Raw genomic sequence first — 22325 nt, 5'->3', positions numbered from 1 at the left:
AATAATTCACGGTAATTTGCGGAGAGCCATCATGTCCACTCATCTCTCCACGATGGTCCTTTTCCTCCTCCTCCTTCTTTCCTCTTCTCCGTCTTCTCTCTTTTGAGGTGTTGGTTAGGCTTGTATTGGCCTTGCCCAATCTGCTTAGGCATCAGTTCATTGCAAGCCAAATCATGGAAGAATAACTGCTAAAACAGGCTTCAGTTACATGACTACTCAGGGTGGGCTCCCATTACAGGCTTTTGTGGTAAAAACTTTTTCAACTCTACACGCATCAAAAGAGTTACAACCAGCAAATGTGGGGGCTTCAGTATGTTCAGACCTAATCTACCTGTGGTATCTGTATGCCTGAGCATTGGAACTATGATGCCATAAAACAGTGTTGCTAAAGTTTCGGTGTGGGCTGCCCTGGTGAGGCAGCCACAGCACTACTGCGTGGGTGGAAGGTGTACTGATTTGTAGCCATTGTCGTAATCTCTGGAAGAGCGAAATGTCAGCTCTTTAAATTCTGTGTCGAATTTTATGTCTGAAGTAACTTTCGTTTGCAGATTCATATAATCTTGCTTGCGCTCATCTTTGGAACACAACAGCGATCCTCTGAAGCACAGTAATCGACTGTGAAATATTTACCGGGACACCGAGGTCAAATTGAAGTTGGCCTATCTCGACAGATTACTGCACTCTAAAGACAGACGCTAAAAATGCAGCTTTTCTAAGCTAGAAAAGGCAAATAGGTAGAATACAGGTGTTGCCATCACTGGCTTATTTCGCAAGAAAGCTGTGGTGCTTCGACAGTTTTGCACACGGATCTCAGAGGCTAGGCTACACCACCATTCATTTCTAAAACTGTCGTCACAGAGTCCTTTTAGGTGCAGTTATCACGAGCTTGAACTGAATGGCAAGGGAATTTTTAAACCTGATTTCCTCAGCAATAAATCCTTCTCTTGCTGCTAGACAAACATCAGCATAGCCAGAAAGAGCCTAGAATCAATTTTTAGCATGAAGAAAAATTGGATGGAGTTGTCCTCGATTTTCTGTTTGTGTGGATCACGCTAAAGAAAGTGAGCTCAACTATGAGACTTGTTTTTTTCATTGCACAACTGCATACTGGTCGCTGTTCCACTGACTTTACCATTGCATTTTAGTTTATGATACCCGTTTCAGTCACTCACAGCCATCCTTCTGCAATGTGGCCGGTGTTACAAAACACAGCATCACATGCTTCTCTCTCTTTTTTGCCAAGTTTTGTTTTAGCATGTGCACCACAGTAAACTAGAATAAACTGCTACCATGCATCTCTGTCTAACAAGTTCTAACAACCTGTGCATAGTTTCAATGATATATAATCACTTTTTCTTTCCTTTACAAACTCATTTGCATTCTTTATACATTTTGCTGCGTATTTAGTGGTCAGGCTTTTTTGTATATGTGTGCATTTTGTATTCAGTGAATCCTGCTAAGATGCTTTCTGGGTTCTTTCTTTTATCTTTGACTGTGTTTGATGTTTTACTCACTTGTATTTTTTGTGTATTTTTCCCCGATTTCATGTTCAAACTGTGGAATCTTTTTAATTAAAATGCTCAACTCATACTTCTGTTTTTTTTTAACTAATCCTCTGACTTCTTGAACATCTAGTCTAGTAAAGGTTTCTCTGAAGTGCCATACCAATAGTGGGTGCTTTGGTGAATATTGTGAAAGTTTTTTAAAATCTGTGTTGGGATTCAGAATTAGCTGTAGTATAGGTGCAGTTCCAGGTACTCGGTGGCCTATCCACTTGACTCAAAGTCCATAGCAGCATTAGATCGAATTGGTGCCTTGTAGGTCGGGTGTCTGTTTGGGTAGTGCTCCTTGCTCAAACATTTCTGATAAGCTTGCTGTTATGGCATGAAAGGTACAAAGACGTCAAAGACAATGCACAATTGTCTCACATATTTGCTTACAGGATAGACAGTTGTTCTCTAAGGCTGTAACAGTTATAGTAGACATCCGTCTAGGTGCCTTGTTGCACTCAGTGTGTCCAAAACTACATGTGTGTATATTCTTGCTGGTATTTTCTATTTCACGAAGTGCCACTTTTACAGGACATGTGCCCTGTTCTTTGTTATAAGAGCACTTTGAAATAAGGCACACGGTGGTCAAGTAACCTTAACTTTGTTTCTTTTTCCACGCAGAAACTTGGATCCAAATCTGTTCAAGAGCCCATTGTAAGCCTTTTATTTCTTTTACTTTACTCCTGCATCTGAGATGGGATATTTTGGGAACTTTTTTTGAACATATCACTCTGGCTAGCCTTCACGCATGTTTGCTTTTTAACAGAGTCGAAGGGGCCTAGCAATTTCTTCGTCATAAGCATTCCTTCGTTATAGCGCTACATGACCATGATTGTAGCTGTTGCATGCCAACGGTCTTCCCTGCCACTCTGTACAGAGAGGACAACATAGCTTGCGTTTAATGTGCAGCTGAGCGCCCGCCAACTGAATATGCCCGTCATATCAATGCACGCCTGTGTCTTCCACAGCCTGCATGGGCTTTAGAGCCTAGGAAACAGGTCTGGGAGGAATAATGTTGTAGAGCAAAGAGAGAGCTTCATCACTATCTAGGTGCTGCAGTGTGTGGCAGATTTCATCACAAATACCTTTTTTTGGTTGGCTTTGCCACATGGTTCATGCGCACACTGGCTACAACACTTCACCGCAAGGCAGAACTGTATTTCGGAAAATGTGTATGCCAGACCAAAGGCTTCGTTTGTTTTGCACTTTCATTTTGTGCTGCTTGGTACTGTGAAACCAGCGTGACGCTGATACCATTGTGTAGATCAGGCTCACTACCCAACGATTCTGACCATGCTACCACGATGCAAAATTGGAAAGTAAACTGTACACGAAACCAGAGAAGCAGAGCGCGCTCTCAGTGGATCATGTATAACGAGGAGGCTGCAGAATTGGGCAGCTCCAATGACCGTCGCAACTCTGCCGATGCCGAGGCGCAGTGGGCCATGCCCTCACCCCCCTCCTTCCCAGCACGCAACGCAGCATCGTTCAGCAGGCCGCCTATCCCATTTTCAGCAAAGAAGAGAGTGTCAGTGTCGAGCTACACATTGAAGCTGACTAATTGTCCAGACAGGCTCTTTATGTAGGCCCCGCTTGAGGCGAGATAAATTTTCCATATTTTTTGTGCAGTGCTCTATAGAGCAGATTATACGCGGTAATTTCAGATTGCCACATAGAAGTGGTAAGAAAGCGTGGGATATTGTTATAAATCAACATTGTCAGTGCTTAGTGGCCAGTGGGGTCCATTGGAGGTTTATTATATCCCGTCACAGAAGAATGTTACTTCACAAAAATGAGATGCCAAATTATATGGACTTCTATAGGAGCTTCCAAGGGGAATAGCTATTCCTTTGTTGTATCCATTATTTCGTTATAAGCCGTTTTGGTATAGGAGGGTTTGGCTGTACTTTAACTTTTGTAGAAAGTAATACTAGCAGTAGAGCCATTCATCTTTGTTCAGAATCACATTGGGTTTCAACTCAAGCTGTATATTTAATGCACTCTCAGCATATTTGTTTATAACCTCCAAATTTAATTCGCTGACTACAAATTTAATAAGCAATGAATTGTCTAGAGAAATCCTGTTATTAAATTAGGGCAGCCTGTTTGGGGTAACTTGTTGCATAAATGACCAGTAACCCCTATGCTTTTCCGGAATATTATTTAAAGACAGGCTTGGTAGCATTTAGGGAAGTATTGCCATAAATCTATGGGATGCAGCATACGTGCCTTGACAGATCTGTTCACTGATTGTTTGCCAGCTGAGAGAACAAACTTCACTTCTTTTGTTTGCTGCTCTTCTTGGCAGAAATTTCTCTTGGAAAAGAGTGCTAAAATCTGCCCAGATCTTGGTTTATGGGGTTTAACGTCCCAAAGTGGCTCAGGCTATGAGTGACGCCATAGTGGAGGGAAGTTGAAAAATTGAAATTTGGTTTTTGGGGAAAGGAAATGGTACAGTATCTGTCTCACATCTGAGCAGACACCTGAACCACGCCATAAGGGAAGGGATAAAGGAGGAACTGAGAGCAGAAAGGAAGAAAGAGGTGCTGTAGTGGAGGGCTCTGGAATAATTTCGACCACCTGGGGATCTTTAACATGCATTGACATTGCATTGAGTTCGCCTCCATCGAAATGTGGCCGCTGCGGTGGGGTCGGGGTATTCCAGATCAGTAGCCAAGCACCCTAACCACAGCCACCGTGGCGGGTCCATAGTGGAGGGCTGTGGCTGATTTCAACTACCTGTAGTTTTTTAACGTGCACTGACATTGCATTGGTAGTGGCGGTGGCAGTGAAGGTGCTAAGGGGCAGGTGAGCTTAACCTTACAATGAACATATCACCGGCCTTCTGGAACAAGGGTAGGATTTGTATTTTGTTTAGACCATGCAACATAGGCAGCGAGAAGCTTTTTCTGCCTTAAGAGACCATGCCACCAGTGGCAGACTTTGTCTCCTTCATTTTTTTGTAGGTCATTGTAAATCAGCACTTCTCATGATGATTACAGGTAGCATGGCAGACTCCCGCGAGACTGCAGTTATTGTAGGGATGTGACATTTCAAACTCTGCAGCCATGTTTATATTGCTCACTCTTGTGCATTCAATTTGCTTCACTGCATTTGCTTCACGGCAATTTGCTTGGCAAATTGATGGTTGGGTGTGCAGTTTGACCTCGAATGCAATGTGCTGGAGTGACCGGTGAGAAATTTGGGTGAATTTTCAGGAGTCTGGTGATATTGGCAGGAGCATGTACACATTGGTTTTGCTCTACCACTGTGTAGAAAATGTACCGGCCAACATGCAAAACTTGATTCACATAAGCAGTACATCATAACGAGCAATGTGAAAAAAAAAATAATAATTTTTACCAAGCATTTGAGGAGAAAACAGTTGCAGTGAGCAGTTTGCCGCAGTAACTGCAGTGCGCATAGTACAGCAGCTCATTTGTATAAACTACATGTATACATAATATTATTAGACCATAATATTCAACATGTTCAGGTTTTCTTCAGTGCTCAGATTTGGTACAGATTGTTCTTGTTCAAAAATTTCAATTTTGCATATTCCTCAATTCTTGGTGCATGTTTTGTTTCACTCCCTCATCAGCCACCTACACCAGACATGCTTTATGGACTCCTTTACACCAGTGGAACAACAGGTAAGCATTAGTTTGTCCTTCTGGCTTGTGTTTAGTGTAGTCATGGCTTTGGCATCATAATTCACGCTTTACTGCATTGCATAGCATGAAATCACTTAAAATCGCATGAAACTTTTGTAATGCTGTGAAATTATGATCTACAGCGGATATCATAATAATCAACTGAAGAAACATTAAAATATGCTGGAGTAGTGTGACATGTTGGCTCGCATATTTTCATAGCTTGCAGTGATTATTGTAAAATGTATCTTGATGCCAAGAAGTAGTGTAGGCAGTCTGCATTATGCACTGTTCAGTGCTGTCACCTTGCTTATTTAGCAGTGCCACCCTTTTGTCATCGACTTGGCATCAGCGACTGAAGAAGAGAAGAAGAGACACCAGCCCGTGACATGGAACTTGAGCTCCAGGATTCCCGAGCCCAAATTCCATCTCACACAGCTCATTTCTCTTCATCTTTTTCTTCAGCCATTGAGCCAAGTCAACAGTGGATGGGTGGTGCTGCTACACATACAGTTCGCTTTCTTCACATGGCCTCTCTATGCATGCGTGTATGTCCTCCTCAAGCTCCACAGGTTGAAAAAAAAAAAAAAACGCCAGCTTCTAGTGCGCCTGCATAGTTTATGTAACTGACAGGCACTAGCAACAGACGGCAGCAGCAAACCAGTTTTCTGGGTTTGCAGGCAAACTTTTGCCCATTCTCCAGAGTGCACCACATCTTGTGAAAAAGGCTGATTGAATGCTACTCAGTCATTAATGTCTAGGAAAATAGGGGAAAGTGGAACTAGCATTTTGGGGAAACATCGACAGTGGTTGTTCAGGCTGCCCCAAGCACCTAGGGCAGTATGCCTTATTTGCAAAGCAGTCTGTGCCCTGTGAATGCAATGGTTGATGTCCCAAAAGTTGTCATTTGATGTCATCATCTCTTTGTTACGTTCGCATGAATGGTTGCATACTTCCACTGGTGGCAGCAAGAATGACTGGAATGTCCATGTTTTGTGTGCTTATTGATTGACATCCTTCTCATGTGCTTCTTACTAAATTTTAGCTTGAACTGGACAGCCTTAACTTCACAGATCCGAATCGATATCTTACTGAGATTTGCCTCAACGGACCTGCATGGACTGCAGTGGTATCATAGGGACCGTGGCCGCGGCATTACTGTGAATCTCTGGGTCATTCAGTCTTTCATGAAAGCAAGTAGAGCCATGTACAACCCATCCCTTAATCCCTCAGAAAGAGGGGAAAAGAACCCTAACACCATTCATGCATCTCTGTGTATACTCGTTAGCTCTTGCCATTTTGTATTTAATATTAAATACAATGGGCTGCCTACAAATTTCAGACAACCTAGTTCAAAGCATCTCTGTTGTGATCAGGGTAAAGGAAGTCTTTAAACAAAAAAGTTAGCTGCCGCGGTGGCTGAGTAGTTATGGCGCTCGGCTGCTGGTCCAAAAGACACGGGTTCGATCCTGACCACGGTGGTCAAGTTTCGATGGAGGCGAAGTTCTAGAGGCCCATGTACTGTGCGATGTCGGTGCACGTTAAAGAACCCCAGGTGGTCGAAATTTCCGGAGCCCTTCACTACGGCGTCTCTCATAGCCTGAGTCGTTTTGGGACGTTAAACCCCCATAAACCAAACCAAACCAAACCAAACCAAAAAGTTACTTTAAAAGCACGATCTTATGTAGGGTAAGAGTTTACCGTACTGTGCTTGCACTAGATTGCTCATGATATTTCGTTATCCATCATCTGAAATGTTTTCATATGCCTTGGCTGTAGCTGCATGGAAAATGATGAATTTTATGTGTGCACCCAGTAATGTGCTGGACATGCCAAAATGATTCATGGAAAATTCTTGTTTTTAATTATTTGTTTTGCATTGCAAGTTTGATTGAGTGCATGTAATGTTTTTCTGTTACCCTGCGTGGTGGTCTTTTGTGCTGACATTAGGTTTAAGGTATTAGTGTAAGGGTAATTTAAGAGCACAATATGCAGCATTTGTACAACTGTTATTTTATTTCCTATCTTTCCAGGAATGCCAAAAGGTGTTCCAGTCACACACCAAAGGATTATTATGACAGCTAATGCCATCAACCACCTTGCAGGGGTGAGAATATATGTTTGAGTGTATTTTAGTATATTATTTGAGTGTATTTTATTTGAGGCTAAGGAGAAGAAAACTTTCAAAGTTCACCTCATCACATATCTGATAGAGATAAGGCAAAAATATAGGTATCAATCAGATCAATTGATTTTGAAATTGTGTGATTCATAGGGTATTTAGATAAATAGCAGTGCTGCTCTATTCCTTATTTTTCCTTATGAGCAGATAAGGTCAACTGCATACTTGACTGCTGTCAGATTTGAAGCAGTCATTCTGGCTGTATTTAGTGTAATACATAATGCTGCTGTGCATGCACTGTTGGGGCTGTTGTGGAGTAGTGGCAGCATACTGCGACTGCTTCTGACAAGTAAGCAGCATAATAGTTTACGTTATGTGTTGTTTCTTTTTTGCTTTTAACAGCCAATGAGAGCAGAGCCTGGACACGTTGGTTTCTGCTACTTGCCAACTGGCCACATTTATGAACACATATATGAGGTAAGTACAGCACAGTCTCCTGCACATTTTTATCATGCTGATGTTGGGCCGCTGTGACAAAAAGCACAGACACAAACACAGACTAACGGGTTGGCACAGAACTCTTTGTTATGTGAAATTGTGCCCACAAGTAGAAAAAAAATCTTGGCAGTGGCGATATTAGCGCTCAGTGGCCACTAGGACCAGTATGGCCAAGTCTGTAGGGTGTACTCATCTTAAGCAAGATTCGGAACATTCTGCACCACAGGTACAAGTCTTCATGAAAGGTCCTGATCAGCAGAGTTGCGTGTGCATGTGTGCAGTTCTTTGCAGATATTTTAGTACTGTCGAGGAGCCTTGTGCCAGGTGGTCCTACATGGTGAAAAAAAACAAACAAATAAATGCAAGCTGTGGCAGTGATAAACAAAAGTTTAAAAATAAAACAAAAAACATGCAGAACTGGGCAATAGTTGCTTAGTGGACTGCACAATATTGGGTTATTGTTAATTAGTGCTTATTGCTCTCTCTTTGTATACTTGATCTATAAGTATCTATATAATCTTGAGCAATCTGCCTTATAAGTAATTAAGAGTAATTGCCGCCGCAGTGGCTCAGTGGTTATGGTGCTCTGCTGCTGACCCGAAAGATGCGAGTTTGATCCTGGCCATGCAAGTCTCATTTCAATGGAGGCGAAATACTAGAGGGCTGTGCATTCTGCTATGTCAGTGGGCATTAAAGAAACCATGGTGGTCGAAATTTTTCGAAGCCATCCATTACAGCGTCTCTCATAGCTTGAGTCACTTTGGGACATGAGACCACATAAGCCAAACCAATGTAAACCAAACCAATTACAAGTAATTACTAGTAATTTTTAAGTGGCGCTTGTTCCTGGCTTTGCCATCTTGGTGCTCAAAAATGCTGCCTAAAGATCGCGATAGGTCACCATGGGTACTTGAAAATTGCTGTACTTTATCTTAACCACTCATTATGATGAAATCTTCATATTTCACTGGGTGGCCAAGGCCAGTAGAGTCCTGGAATGGGGAAGCCTTCTGCCAAGCTCAAGAGCAATTTTGTCTTATGGCTTCAATAAATGTTTCTCTCCTCCTTCTCCTTGTATTTTGCATCCTTGAAAGGTAATCTGTTGAACAAGACTCTCTTCATGTTGTGGATTGTAGCCCCAACAGCAAATTACAATAGCTGCCACTTCTTAGGTCACTAGTCACATTTTTTTTTTTATTTCTGTGATAGCTGTCCTTGCTTTGCCTACTTTCTTTAGCTTCCATGCTATGAGCCTGCGTCAGCTAAAATTTAGTATTCCTGCAGGGTGTGCCTTGGCAGTGTTGCAGCATCTTTATTTTTGTTTTTATTCTGAATGACCTGTGTTTTCTGCCCAGGTGACTACGTTAATGCGCGGCGCTACTCTTGGCTTCTACAGAGGGAATGTGCAGCTTCTCTTGGATGACATGAAAGCAATAAAGCCCATCAACCTGCCCATGGTCCCTCGCCTCTTAAATCGCATCTACTACAAGGCATGTGCACTTTTGGCAATTGCCTCATCTTTGTACTGCAACAGGCGCATAAGGTGGTTGGTGTTGTGTATTCTTCAACATATTAGGGCTGTGACCTACCGAATTTCATGTGCCACCAAGAGTATTTTTTCAGTGTAGTAATGTGTCTGTCAAAGCTTCTTAATCAAATATGTTTGATGTGTGTCTTAGTCACATTCATGAAACAAAAGTAGCCTTAGAAGTTAGCCCTGCCTAATGTAACATATGCTGCTTTTGTACATTTTTTTTCCCGATCTAGTATTTCCTTATTCTAGTCCACTTATCGGCCTCGTATATTGTGTCTTAAATTGCTTAGTGATGATGGGAAAGGTAACTTTTCCTGTTCACCTTTCTTCATTAAGTGCTTGCCCTTAAGCTCGCTGCTCTGACATCCTTTTCCAGATTCACTCAGAACTTCACAAGAGTGCCATCAAGATGGCAATATTCAAATTTGCCCTGAAGCAGAAGCGTAAGCTTCTTGAAAAGTAATATATTTACTTTGATATTTCATTTGAACAACATTGTATCATTGTAATATGATATGAACATATGGATGGTTTATTGTGAATGTGTTGATGGGACCAGAAGGAGAAGTGGTTCTGCTGCTGGTTCAACTATTACAATAGTAAAACAAATTTCAGTTATGCTGCATCGTAGGGAGCATTATTCAAGTAATGTGCAATTGCTTACAGCACCACCACAGTTTTGAAAGCATGAAAAGAATTTGACATGCCTGGATACATTGTTATAAAATAGGCATTTGCCTTGTGCTGATAACAGGCACAGTGATTTTGCTAGGCTTAAAGAGCAACTCCAGTGATTTTTTTTTTTTTTCACCAAACTCTGTTAATGGTTAATTTATGTTGTCGAGGGCTATCTCATGAGAGCATGCAACCTCATTTTTTTAAAATGCTCAGAGTTTTAAGTAACTAAAAAACTTGGAATCAAAACCAAAACTCCCGCACGGGGCCCGGAGAGCTGCTTTGCATGAAGTCTGTGACGATGCCGCCCTTGGCAAGCAAGTCACACTTGCATGCTGCCGCGCTGCACCAAAAGCTAACCATCATCACAGCAGCATGTACCGTGGAAATAGGGGAGACCAGCCTTCTGCCCCTGCACTCTCATTCCACGGATGCAGCGTTTCCGCTCGCTAACCACGGGGAGGTTCGTGCTCGAGGGAACGAAGGGAAGGGACGACAAAACGTGAACACTCATATGCTATTTACTACACTTGCAATTAATACACAGAGTGGGCCAGCTAGCTACAAAACATCAATGAGGCATTCCTCGGAAATAGAAGGCTACGTAAGAAGGGCTTCCGACTTACCAGCTGGGCAGGGGCGCAACTCGCAGATATCGGCGGCGAACGTTTGTATGCGCCGACAGTGGTGGCCGGGTTTTCTCGTGCGCGCCACATTCTTGGGGCTAAGCCATCCTCGAGCATTTGCTGGGGAAGGTGCCGAGAGCGCGCGTTTGTTGCACTCAACTTGCTGCCTAGAACCAGAAGTCCGGCGGCAAGGCACTACGGATCTCCGTTCGCCTGCCGTGGAAGGTGATGAGAGCGTGCGACTGCAACTGCTCGTGACACCGGCCGGATCCCGAAGAGACTCTCAACGGCTCCGTGGAAATCCGCGTAACCTACGAGGTGGCGCTCCCATCACTGCTTTCGCTTCCCCCATGGGGGAGACTTCCCTCCTCGCTCAGCCAATGCTGTCCTGACGCACGATGGTGAAGATGGGCCGCGTCGGATGGAGGTGGGAAACAGGTTCTCCACAGTACAAAAACAGACCTCAAATCCACGGTTTCTTCTCCATGTCCTCCAACAGTGCAAATGAAAACTCTATAGATAACTTTAGATAAATTACTCACTGTTCACTGATGGCCTACCAAGAAGAGAAAGGAGGCCTATTTCTTTTTCCTAAACCGTGATGGTTTAGAATTGAAAAATGAAGAATGTGTCGCAAGCAGGAGGAGCGCTTGAAAGCCTTTGCTAGGTTTTTGTAAAGCTTTTTATGCATGCTGCCGTCTTGGCACAAGCGCCGTATTTCGTTGAACAGCGGTATTTCGACTACGGCGGTGACTAAACATTATCGAGAGTCCATTCTAGATGTAATCATCATTGTCATAATAAGCCTGATTATGCCCACTGCAGGACAAAGGCCTCTCCAATTAACCCTGTCCTGTTCCAGATGCAGCTACTATATCCCCTCATAAATTCTTAATATTGTCACCGACAAATGGTTGACGTGCGAAAAACAGGTTTACTGAGACGTGCTGGGACGTGCCAGACAGCAGGGAGCTTGAGCGAGGGAGACGCCAAAGCGCTAGCCCCTAGAATATCCAAGGCGTGCTAAGCGCTAGGTAAAACAGTTCGGCCGCGGTACGACACCACCGGAGGGTTCGTACTGTGGCATTACTCCCCCTCTCTGAAGAGCACCGATTCGGTGCAGCAGCATTGGGAAGCAGGAAGAGAAGGGACGTCGCATGATGTGTCTGGCGTCTGGTGTAGAGCGCTAGCGGGCGTGGTACAGCTTCATCCGTGTGATGTGGACGACTTTGGAGGTCGGCCGTCTAGAGGAGCGAACAGTTCCTTGGGGGAGAACTTCGTAGTTCACCTCACTGAGTTGGCGGAGAACCTCGTAGGGTCCAAAATATCGACGCAGAAGCTTTTCGGAGCACCCTCGCATGCAGATTGGTCTCCAAACCCAGACTTGTTCGCCAGGCTGGTAACTAACAGCTCTGTGGCGAAGGTTGTAGTGGCGAGCGTCGTGGACTTGCTGGTGCCGGACTTGCTGTCGAGCGAGTTGGCGGGCGGCCTCGGCGTGACTAACGAATTGGGCAGCACCCATAACAGAGGAGGTAGTACTAGTCAGAAGCAGCATTGCATCCAGCATGGTTGTGGCTTCGCGACCATGCACTAAACGAAATGGAGTGAAGCGCGTCGTTTCTTGTATAGCAGTATTATATGCAAATGGGACGTAAGGGAGTATGATGCCTCAGTTCCGGTGGTCTGTGTTGACATACATAGAAATCATGTTGGCGATCATCATGTTGAGCCGGTCGGTGAGTCCGTTCGTTTGTGGGCGTTAAGCTGTTGTTTTGCGATGACTTGTGCCGCTAAGATGCATAACCTCCTGTATAAGGGCCGAGGTGAACGCCGTGCCCCTGTCAGTTAGAACGATGGTGGGTGCACCGTGACTAAGCACAATGTTTTGAATGAAAAAGTTTGCAATTTCGTCAGTGGTACCATGTGGAAGACCTTTTGTTTCACCGTACCGGCTGAATTAGTCGGTGGCATCCGCAATGTGGCGGTTACCCAGCGAGGACTCCGAGTAAGTTCATGCCGACTTGGTGGAAGGGGACTTGTGGCGGATCATAGGCTGCAGTAGTCCGGCTGGCTTAGTCGGCGGAGTTTTGCGACGTTGGCACTCGTGGCAAGTTCTGACATAACGCTGGACAACTGCAGCAACCCTTGGCCAGTAGTACTTTTGGCGTATCCGGGCCAAAGTGCAAAAAAAAACCAGGTGACCAGAAGTGGGTCATCGTGGCACGCCTGCAGGACTTCGTTGCGAAAGGCCACAGGTACGACAAGCAGATAGACAGCTTCTGTCGGGCTGTAGTTTTTCTTATACAAAACGCCGTCGCGTAAACAGAATGCCGACAGTCCGTGAGAAGATTCGCAGGGGAGACTGAGCACTCCTTAAAGATACTGAATGAGAGGCCGTAGTTCACTGTCTCATTGGTGCTGAGTGTGAGAATGGTCGTGGAGATGGCGCCGAGAAAAACAGAATCGTCGTCGGTATCAGCTCGGTTGTCCTCGATAGGAGTACGGGACAGACAGTCGGCATCACTGTGCTTCCTACCTGACTTATAGACGATGGTGACATCGAATTCTTGAAGGAGAAGGCTCCAGCGTGCAAGCCGTCCCGAGGGATCTTTGAGGTTCGCCAGCCAACACAGCGAATGGTAACCACTGACGACTCCAAAAGGGCGGCCATATAAATATGGGCGAAATTTGGTCACTGCCCACACAATTGCCAGGCATTCTTTTTCAGTGGTGGAATAGCTCGTCTCGGATCGGGACAAGGTGCTGCTTGCGCATGTGATTATGCGTTTGAGGCCATCTTGCCACTGCACAAGGACCGCACCGAAGGCCGGTGTTGCTGGCGTCTGCGTTCAGTTCAGTGTCGGCTGTCTCATCGAAGTGTCCAAGGATGGGGTGGGTGTACTTTGGAGACGAGTGCGGAGGTCTTCGAGGGCCTGTTGTTGCTCCTGGCCCCAGAAAAACAGTTCGGCAGCTTTCGTGAGGCGGGTGAGGGGCTCAGCGATCTGGGAGAAGTTGTGCACAAAATGACGATAATAGGCCCAGACCCAGAAAGCAGCGCGCACTGTGCTTATCGGTTGGCACGGGAAAAGCAGCGACGGCGGCTGTCTTATCAGGGTCAGGGCTAACTTCTTTAGCGCTTACAATGTGGCCCAGAAACTTCAACTCCTGGAAAGTGAAGCGACACTTTTCGGGCTTCAAGGAAAGGCCGGCCGAACGAATTCCTGCGAACACAGCGCGCAGGCGCCTCAGGTGCTCTTCGAACGTGGCGGAAAAGGTGACAATGTCATCCAGGTACACGAAGCAGGACTTCCATTTTAGATCAGCAAGCACGGTGTCCATCATCCGCTGGAAGGCTGCAGGAGCCGAGCACAGGCCGAAAGGAAGCACCCGGAATTCGTACAGACCGTCCGGTGCAATAAAGGTGGTCTTTTTCCGGTCGTGTTTGTCCACCTCGATTTTCCAATAGCCACTGCTTAAATCTGGCGACGAGAAGTACGTGGCGTGGCGCAGCCGGTCCAAGGATTCATCAATTTGTTTTAGAGGATAAACGTTTTTTTTGGTGACTTTGTTTAGACGCTTGTAATCAATGTAGAACCCTAGGGTTCCATCTTTCTTTGCCACTAGAACAACGGGCGATGCCCATGGGCTCATCGACATCTGTATCACATCGTCCTGGAGCATTTCTTGAACTTGTCGGCGAATGGCATCACATTCCTTCGAAGAGATCCGATAAGGCAGTTGACTTAACGGTCGCTGGCTTGCATCAACTATAAGGCAATGCTTTGTGAGTGGAGTCTGACGACGAGAAGTACGTGGCGTGGCGCAGCCGGTCCAAGGATTCATCAATTTGTGTTAGAGGATAAACGTTTTTTTTTGGTGACTTTGTTTAGACGCTTGTAATCAATGTAGAACCCTAGGGTTCCATCTTTCTTTGCCACTAGAACAACGGGCGATGCCCATGGGCTCATCGACAGCTGTATCACATCGTCCTGGAGCATTTCTTGAACTTGTCGGCGAATGGCATCACATTCCTTCGAAGAGATCCGATAAGGCAGTTGACTTAACGGTCGCTGGCTTGCATCAACTATAAGGCATTGCTTTGTGAGTGGAGTCTGCCTAACCTTGGAGGTCAAGGCAAAATAGTCGCGGAAAGATTCAATAATGCTCTCTAGGCAGCATTTCTGATTAGACGGGAGGTTCTGGTTCACATCGGTTTTTATGGGAGTGGTCGGTGCCTCCACTCATGCCGGGAAATCGGGTCACGCGTGCTGTCCCGCGAATTTGCCAAGTTCTTCGAAATACGCAATAGCTGTTTTGCCAGGTAAATATTGAGGTTCACAACCAAAATTGGTCACCAAAAGTTCGGTTTGCCCATTGTTCAATTCAATAATTCCGCGAGCTACACAGACTTGCTGACCCAGGAGCAGCGACATGTTAGTTTCAGCGATTCCACGAATGCCGGGGCTGTTATCGCACTCTACGGTAACAAACCTTCTGGCTCTTGACAGGATCAATACGTGGTCATCACAGACACGTAACTTAGTCTTGCGTGGCTCGGTATCGTTGTCGACAGGGCCTTAGGTGGAAAACGACACGATTAGCTCCGGAAGGTTGATAACGGCACTGTACTCCCGAAGGAAATCCAAGCCGAGTATGAGGTCCTTGGAGCACTCGGGTAACACAGCAAAGCAGCCAGGGAAAATAACACCGCGAATCTGGATTCGCAAAGTATAGACACCAATCAGCGTTGCCACATGGCCACCGGCTATCCGGCTCTGCGGTCCAGTCCAAGGGTTCAGAACCTTTCTGAGGGCCATGGCTAACCGACTGCTCATTACTAAAAAAAATCAGTGCCGGTATCCACGAGTGCGGTAACATCGCGTGGTTGTCAGGGGCAACCGGAATTTTGGCGGAAGCCAGTCGGTCACAGCGCGTAGTTGAGTTCATCGGGTCAGGTCGTCGTCGGTTGGATCATCGCGACGAATCGCGGTCGGATCGTCACAGTGGAGGCTCTTGACTCGGTCCAGTAGTGGCGGCCCTACCCCCGGAGGACGCCGTCTTCAGTTTTCCTGATGTCGGGACGTACCTCTGAACTGGCCAGAGAACGACGGGCGGCTGGGTGAAGAGAACCGCCTTGGGGATGGCATTAGGGACTGGCGTCGCTGTGAGGTCAAGGACTGCATGCTATCGGCCAGGTACTCCTCGATATCCCATGGCCCTTCACCGTGACGCGGTCGAGGTGCGTCAGGTGAAAACCCCCTTAAACTCATTCAGCGGTAGGGGCAGTGGCGGAGGATGTAACAGAGCGGCCGATTGTTCGGCGTACGCCACACGTACGCTTTGCTCCTGGTGGGCCTGGACTCCTATGGCATGGAGGGTACTGCTGCTATTGGGTACCGCAGAGGAGGCACAGAAGCGACGGGGGAAAAGGCTCGCATCGCTGGCCCAGGACTTCGCTATACGTCATCACGTAGGGCGCCGGCTGTGGAGCTGGTGGTGGCTGCACAACTCGCCGGATTTCATCACGGACTACGTCCGTTACTGCAGCAACGCTGGCCTGTGGAGCTTCAGAGTGAAGTTTCACCAGTTCTTCGTGCACAAGGCTTCTCACAAGCTCCTGAAGCTCCTCAGCAGGCAGCAACGGAGGCGTGTACTGGGAAGCGGCTGCTACAGTAGCCTGACTGTAGTGTGCGCCCCGTTCCTGCACGGAACGCTCGATACCCATTGCCTCCTTGGGAAGTTCGGACACCGTTCTTGGCGGGCCACGAACCAGTCCGGCAAATAACTGCTCTTTTACGCCACGCATTAAGTGGCACACCTTCTAGGCCTCGGGCATAGCAGGGTTGGCCCGATTGAAGAGTCGCATCATGTCCTCGATAAACATGGCGACGCTCTCGTTGGGCTGCTGTGACCTCGAGTGCAGGGCGATTTCTGCCTTCTGCTTTCTTTCGCTGGTACTAAATGTCGCCAGCAGCTCTCGGCAAAAAACCTCCCAGTTGGTGAAAGTAGCTTCGTGGTTTTCAAACCACGTCTTGGCCGAGTTCTGCAGTGCGAAGTAGATGATGTGCAATTTGCGCTCGCCTTCCCACTCATTGAAGCCCGCCACTCAGTCAAAGCTCGCCAACCAGTCTTCAACGTCTTCAAACCTGTCACCATGGAACAGTGGTGGCGACCGAGGTGCGTGAAAGACGAATGGTGGGGCAGTCCCGGAATGCTGAGTTGTCTGGCTAGCCGTGGTGGACGTCATGGCCCTTTCCGGCGTTGTCAGTTGGCCGAACTCTGGTTGTAGGCCTCACAGACGGCGGCTCGCCTTGTGGACTGGGGTTGAATCCATGCGTTGAGAAGAAGCATCAAGCATATCAGCGTAGTCAGCGTACATGGGACGTACCCAGCACCTCCACCAAATATATCACCGACAAACGGTTGACGTGCGAAAAACAGGTTTACTGAGACGTGCTGGGACATGCCAGACAGCAGGAAGCTTGAGCGAGGAAGACGACAAAGCGCTGGCCCCTAGAATGTCCAAGGCGTGCCAAGCGCCAGGTAAAACAGTTCGGCCACGGTATATTGCCACCGGAGGGGTCGTACTGTGGCAATATCATCCTCCCAGATAAATCTACTGCCCCTTGCTACACTTGCCTTCTCTTGGAATTCAGTCCTTTGCCCCTAACGACCATTGGTCATCTTGCCTTTGCATTGCATGCCCTGTCGAAGCCCATTTCTTCCTCTTGATTTTGACTGGGATGTTATTAACCCACGTTTGTTCCCCGACCCATTCTGCCCCTTTCCTGTCTCTTAACGTTACACCTGTCATTCTGCTCTCCATAGCTCGCTGCGTCGTCCTAAATTTAAGTTGAGCCCTTTTCTTTAGCCTCCAGGTTTCTGCCCCATACGCGAGTACCCATAAGATACAGCTTTTATATACTTCCCTTTTGATGGATATTGGTAAACTGCAATTCATGATCTGAGAGAACCTGTCAAATACGCTTCACCCCATTCTTATTGTTCTAGTTATTTCACTCTCATGATCCGGATCTGCGGTCACTAGCTGCCCTAAGTAGACTTATTCCCGATCACTTCCAGCACCTCATTGCCAATTGTAAACTGCTGTTCCCTTCCGAGAATGCTCAACATTTGGTTTTCTGCATAATTTTTAGACCCGCAGTACTGCTTTGCCTGTCTATATCGTTGATCATGCTTTGCAGTTCATCTCCTGTGTGACTTAGCAAGGCAGCATCATCGATGATTTGCAGATTACTAAGGTATTGTCTATTAACTTTTATCCCCAACTGTTCCCAATCCAGGCCTCTGAATACCTCCTGTATACAGGCAGTGAATAGCATTGACGAGATCGTGTATCCCTGCTTGATGCCTTCATTTATTGGAACTTTATTGCTGACTTTATGGAGGACTATGGTGGCTGTGCAGCTGTTATAAATATCTTCCAGTATTTTTAAAGGCTCATATACACCCTGATTGCATAATGCCTCCATGGCTGCTGAGGTTTCAACTTAGTCAAACACATTTATGCAGTCTGTGAAGGCTATAAACAAAGTGGTTGGTTTTATTTTCCACATTTCTCGTATCACCTGATTGATAGTTTGAATATGGTCTATTTTCTAGTAGACGTAAGCCTGCCTGATCATTTGGTTGATTGAAGTCTAAGGTCCTGACTCTGTCAGTGATTACCTTAGTAAACACTTTGTTGGCAATGGACAGTAAGTGATCGGTCTAATTTTTCAAGCTCTTATAAATTAAGATGATGTTAGAGTTTTTCCAAGCTTCCGGTACGCTCTCGAGATGTCTACGCATAGCATATACAGGGTTGGCACAGCGCCTGACCTGAACAAACTCCTGCAATACAGTGTCTCGAAACTGAACACCTGCTTTAAATATAGTCTTTGTAGCACTCCTGCTTGAAATGTTTGTTACGAATACGCGTTCTTAGAGTAGGGAATCAGTCGAGGCACTGCACTCTGCATAAATTCACTTCTCGCAAAGCGCCTTGTCGCTTCGCTTTGCGAAGGCATTCCCATAGTCTCTTTCTGAGCAGTTTGCATGCATTCCACAGCCCCACAACACCGGTCACCACAGTCACTCCACGAACCACAATGCACAAACTGCCAGCCAAAGACTACAACCACGTCCACAAAACTTTTTCGCTGCTGGGCTGCTGTCCATGTGCTCTTTGCCAGCCCATGCCAAGCTTTACGTAGTCAGGCACAGGGTTGGCCATAAAGATTGCCTGCATGACAGTATGGACCAGGAGGGTGGGTGGCTGTCTTTTAAATTCTTTTGCAAGAAAACTAAATGGTTCTCAGCCGTGTCGTTTGGCACACACAATCTTAACATGAACGTCAAAAAATCGCTGGAGTTGCCTTTTAAAGCTGTCCAGTTCTTTATTGTATTTTCCTTCTAATAGTTGTTTTCAAAATGCAAAATGTAGTATAGTGCATAGAATATATATGTGTGAGTTATGGAGGACACACCAAACTAACTGCAACAGTAGACTGGCTGGTCTCATTGTTGACAAGCTCATCTTTGCCATCAGTTCTTAGACCAGCTAGGGATTGACAGCCATCAAGGTGCAAAAGAAAGAAGAATCTTGCACAAATAGCAAAGGTGTTCTGCAAAAAATCCTTGCTATGGTTTGATAGCAAACCTGTAACTTTGCAGTGGCTTGATTAGACATTCTTGACTTCAGTCACAAGAAGGGTCTCCCTCTACCCTATAGATTCAGGGCATGGAACAAAGGGATGGCTATTACTTAGAAGGAAAAAAAAGTTGATTGTCAAGATTTTCTTTTCTTTTTCTCACGCATTCTATGTGATATATATGTGTTAGCTCTGAGTCTGGTCTGCCCATGGTTAATTTTGAGGGCCTGAAGTAATGGTACAAATGGTCTTGTGGTCTAGGTCACACACTAAATTTTTCAAATTTTTGTCTTCCTGGCTGCCTAATTTAATAATGAATGCCACAGTGCTTCCATGCAAAAGTGGAATCCCTGCCTCTCCTCAGCATCAGTCTCCCTTCTGTAAATCTTCTTCCAGTGCTCAGAGCAGTAGAATGGTGTAGGCTTTTTCGTTGTAAATTGGTTTCATCTGGACTACTTTTTTTCATGTAAAAAAACTCTTGTAAGCGTTGCATGTTGGCTAAAGTAAAAAATTGGATGTAGGGTATAAGTTGTTGGACTTTTTTTTTGTATTGGGCACAAATTTCTGATTCGCATGTTTTATTATTTCATTTAGGGGCATTGTAACGACTGACACAATATGGGACAAGCTTGTTTTCAAGAAGATTCGCAATGAGCTTGGTGGAAACTTTCGCTATGGCTTGACGACTTCTGCACCTGCCAAGGCAGAAGTTTTGGAGTTCTTCAGATGCGTCTTTGGATGTCATGTCAGTTTACATGTGCTTGACTTGTCCATTGTGCATGTGCATTTCTTAGATTTCTACTACATTTGTTCTTCTGTTCTCGAAAGCTAAAAAAAATTTAATTCAGGTTGTTCTTACCTAGCACGTGAGCTGCATGGGAAAAAAAATTGCTCATCCTGTGTAACTCTTGTTAGAAGACAGGCTTGCATCATTAAAAGTTGTTGCTTTTATAAGTTGCAGACCACAGTGCTAAAAAAAATTATATACTTCCTGTTCAAACCACTGTGAGAGTTGGATATTATATCCAGTAGCACTGTAAAGTTAAAAGATGCTATGTTGTATTCAATGTATGCAAATTAATGGCCACGAACATGGATTGCTTGGTCCTATTTACAAGCCTTCTGCTTATTTGCCATGTGTAATCCTTATTATGCACACAGAATTACTATTGCTCATGTGTAATCAGCCATTACATAGAGAACTTCTCAAACATATGTACATTTCACAATTTCATTTGTGGTAATTCTACATTTGAAGTTGGAATAGACAGCACAGAAGTTTTGTTACTCATCAGCAATTACCTGCAGTGCTATTTTGTTCTGCAAACATTTAATTTTTTTCCTTATAGAACTTTCGTTGCTTCAGGGATTTTTTTTCATTGAGGCAAACTGTGCATTTGAATGAACCTTCTGGTCTCTAATTTGTGAGAGCATCTGTATTAAATTACCTGACCTTGTCTTGCCTTGGTTTGTTTTACATTCAAGCTTGTGGAAGTCTATGGCAGCACTGAAGCCAGTGTGGTTTCAAGCACCCTACCATTTGACTTTATAGGAGGTGAGCTCATGACAATCTTTCATACACTTTGCTAACCATGCTGTTGGAATTAAACTCCAAAAAAAAGCCTCTGTATTGTGTACTTATAAGTTGTTAAATTTAACTATTTTATTTAGCAATGTCCTTGGCATTGTAGTCAGTCTGCCAGTACTAATGCTTTCTCTGGCAGAGTCTGCAGAATATGCTGCAATAGTTTTATAGACTTGAACTAGATATAGGTCAAGATATGACAGAATTGTTTTCTGAATCTTTCAATGGCTGCTATATTTAGCAATGTCCTTGGCATTGTAGCCAGTCTGCCAGTACTAATGCTTTCTCTGGCAGAGTCTGCAGAATGTGCTGCCATAGTTTTATAGACTTTATAACTATATATAGGTCAAGATACGACAATTGTTTTTCTGAATCTTTCAATGGCTACTAAATTTGTGTAGCGTTTTTGTGGCTCAAGAATATTTTCCCTTTTCATGTGCTTTTTTTTATGCAGTTTCTTTTACTGGTTCATTTTCTGTAATGTTTGAATGTGTTCCGATTGTAACACTAGTGCCAGATTTCAATAGAGCTGTACGACATCTCTTCCTACAGATAGCGTTGGCTGCGTTTTTCCTGAGGTTGAGTTGAAGCTGGTTGATGTGCCAGAAATGAACTACTTTGCCAAAGACGACAGAGGAGAGGTTTGTGTCTTCTAGTCCCTGCGTGTCTCTCGGTGTCCTTGTGTGTGCCTTGCTGTTCTAAAACGGCCCTTAACTACTTCCATGCCAGTCACAAAAAGTGCCTCGGAAGACTAAGGCACCGTATGGGCGATGCTGTTCTAAATGGGTGCTTTCTAGATGTGTGAAAGGAGCAGAGAAATGGAATTTACAATGTTTAGCTGTCGCCATTGACCTCGGCTTGAATTCTTGCCTCCATTTTCTCTTGGCTTTGAACTTCCAAGAGCGCCACCCTGATTACAAGGGTTGCCACTGAGGCTGTTGCCCTGGCTACACACAGCTTCATAGTTATTAATAAGTTAGCATTAGAAGTGTTTGTGCAAGCAGAAATGGCGACTGCCGTCACATGTGGCCACCTCGGATATAACGAACTTCAGGCCCAGGTTGCTCTCCCAAGCACCCTCTAGGGAGCAGTCATCAGAGCCTTCTCATTGGATTGTGAGCAAACTGCCCACCATGGCAGGTGGCAGTTAAATTAATGATTTGTCGTGAGTGGTTGCTCTGCTAGAGAAATCTGGGTCTCGCAATCACAATCGGTGGCTGTGTTTGAAACAGCCACCTCCTGGAGCAGTAGCACATTGCTTAACCGCTGCACCACTGCTCGTTCACCAGTACTGACAAGGGATCTGAGACCCCACATGTTAGAATGTAGGGACTTCATGAATCCGAAACAGGCAACCATTTTTATTAATCTTATTAGTGGCAGTCGGAACATTTCTTCTGTTGCAAAAATTTCACTGATTTCTAGCAA

At 45.3% G+C, this 22325-nt stretch overlaps 1 protein-coding gene across 2 annotated transcripts in view; it reads left to right on the top strand.

Annotated features, from left to right (window-relative positions):
* The window catches only part of LOC144125939 (long-chain-fatty-acid--CoA ligase 5-like), a 50623-nt gene that overhangs the window by 15706 nt on the left and 12592 nt on the right, over positions 1 to 22325 (top strand). For both annotated transcript variants that reach the window (XM_077659768.1, XM_077659767.1), the window contains exons 7-15: positions 2172 to 2204; positions 5152 to 5203; positions 7237 to 7310; positions 7728 to 7802; positions 9179 to 9313; positions 9734 to 9816; positions 19907 to 20057; positions 20798 to 20867; positions 21450 to 21538. In XM_077659768.1, the coding sequence (XP_077515894.1) occupies positions 2172 to 2204; positions 5152 to 5203; positions 7237 to 7310; positions 7728 to 7802; positions 9179 to 9313; positions 9734 to 9816; positions 19907 to 20057; positions 20798 to 20867; positions 21450 to 21538 (762 nt within the window). The remainder of the gene's footprint in view (positions 1 to 2171; positions 2205 to 5151; positions 5204 to 7236; positions 7311 to 7727; positions 7803 to 9178; positions 9314 to 9733; positions 9817 to 19906; positions 20058 to 20797; positions 20868 to 21449; positions 21539 to 22325) is intronic.

Source organism: Amblyomma americanum, chromosome 3 (assembly GCF_052857255.1).
Source record: "Amblyomma americanum isolate KBUSLIRL-KWMA chromosome 3, ASM5285725v1, whole genome shotgun sequence".
Lineage (NCBI taxonomy): Eukaryota > Metazoa > Arthropoda > Arachnida > Ixodida > Ixodidae > Amblyomma > Amblyomma americanum.
Note: the sequence above shows the minus strand (reverse complement) of the source record. Positions and strands in the feature narration are given on the sequence as shown.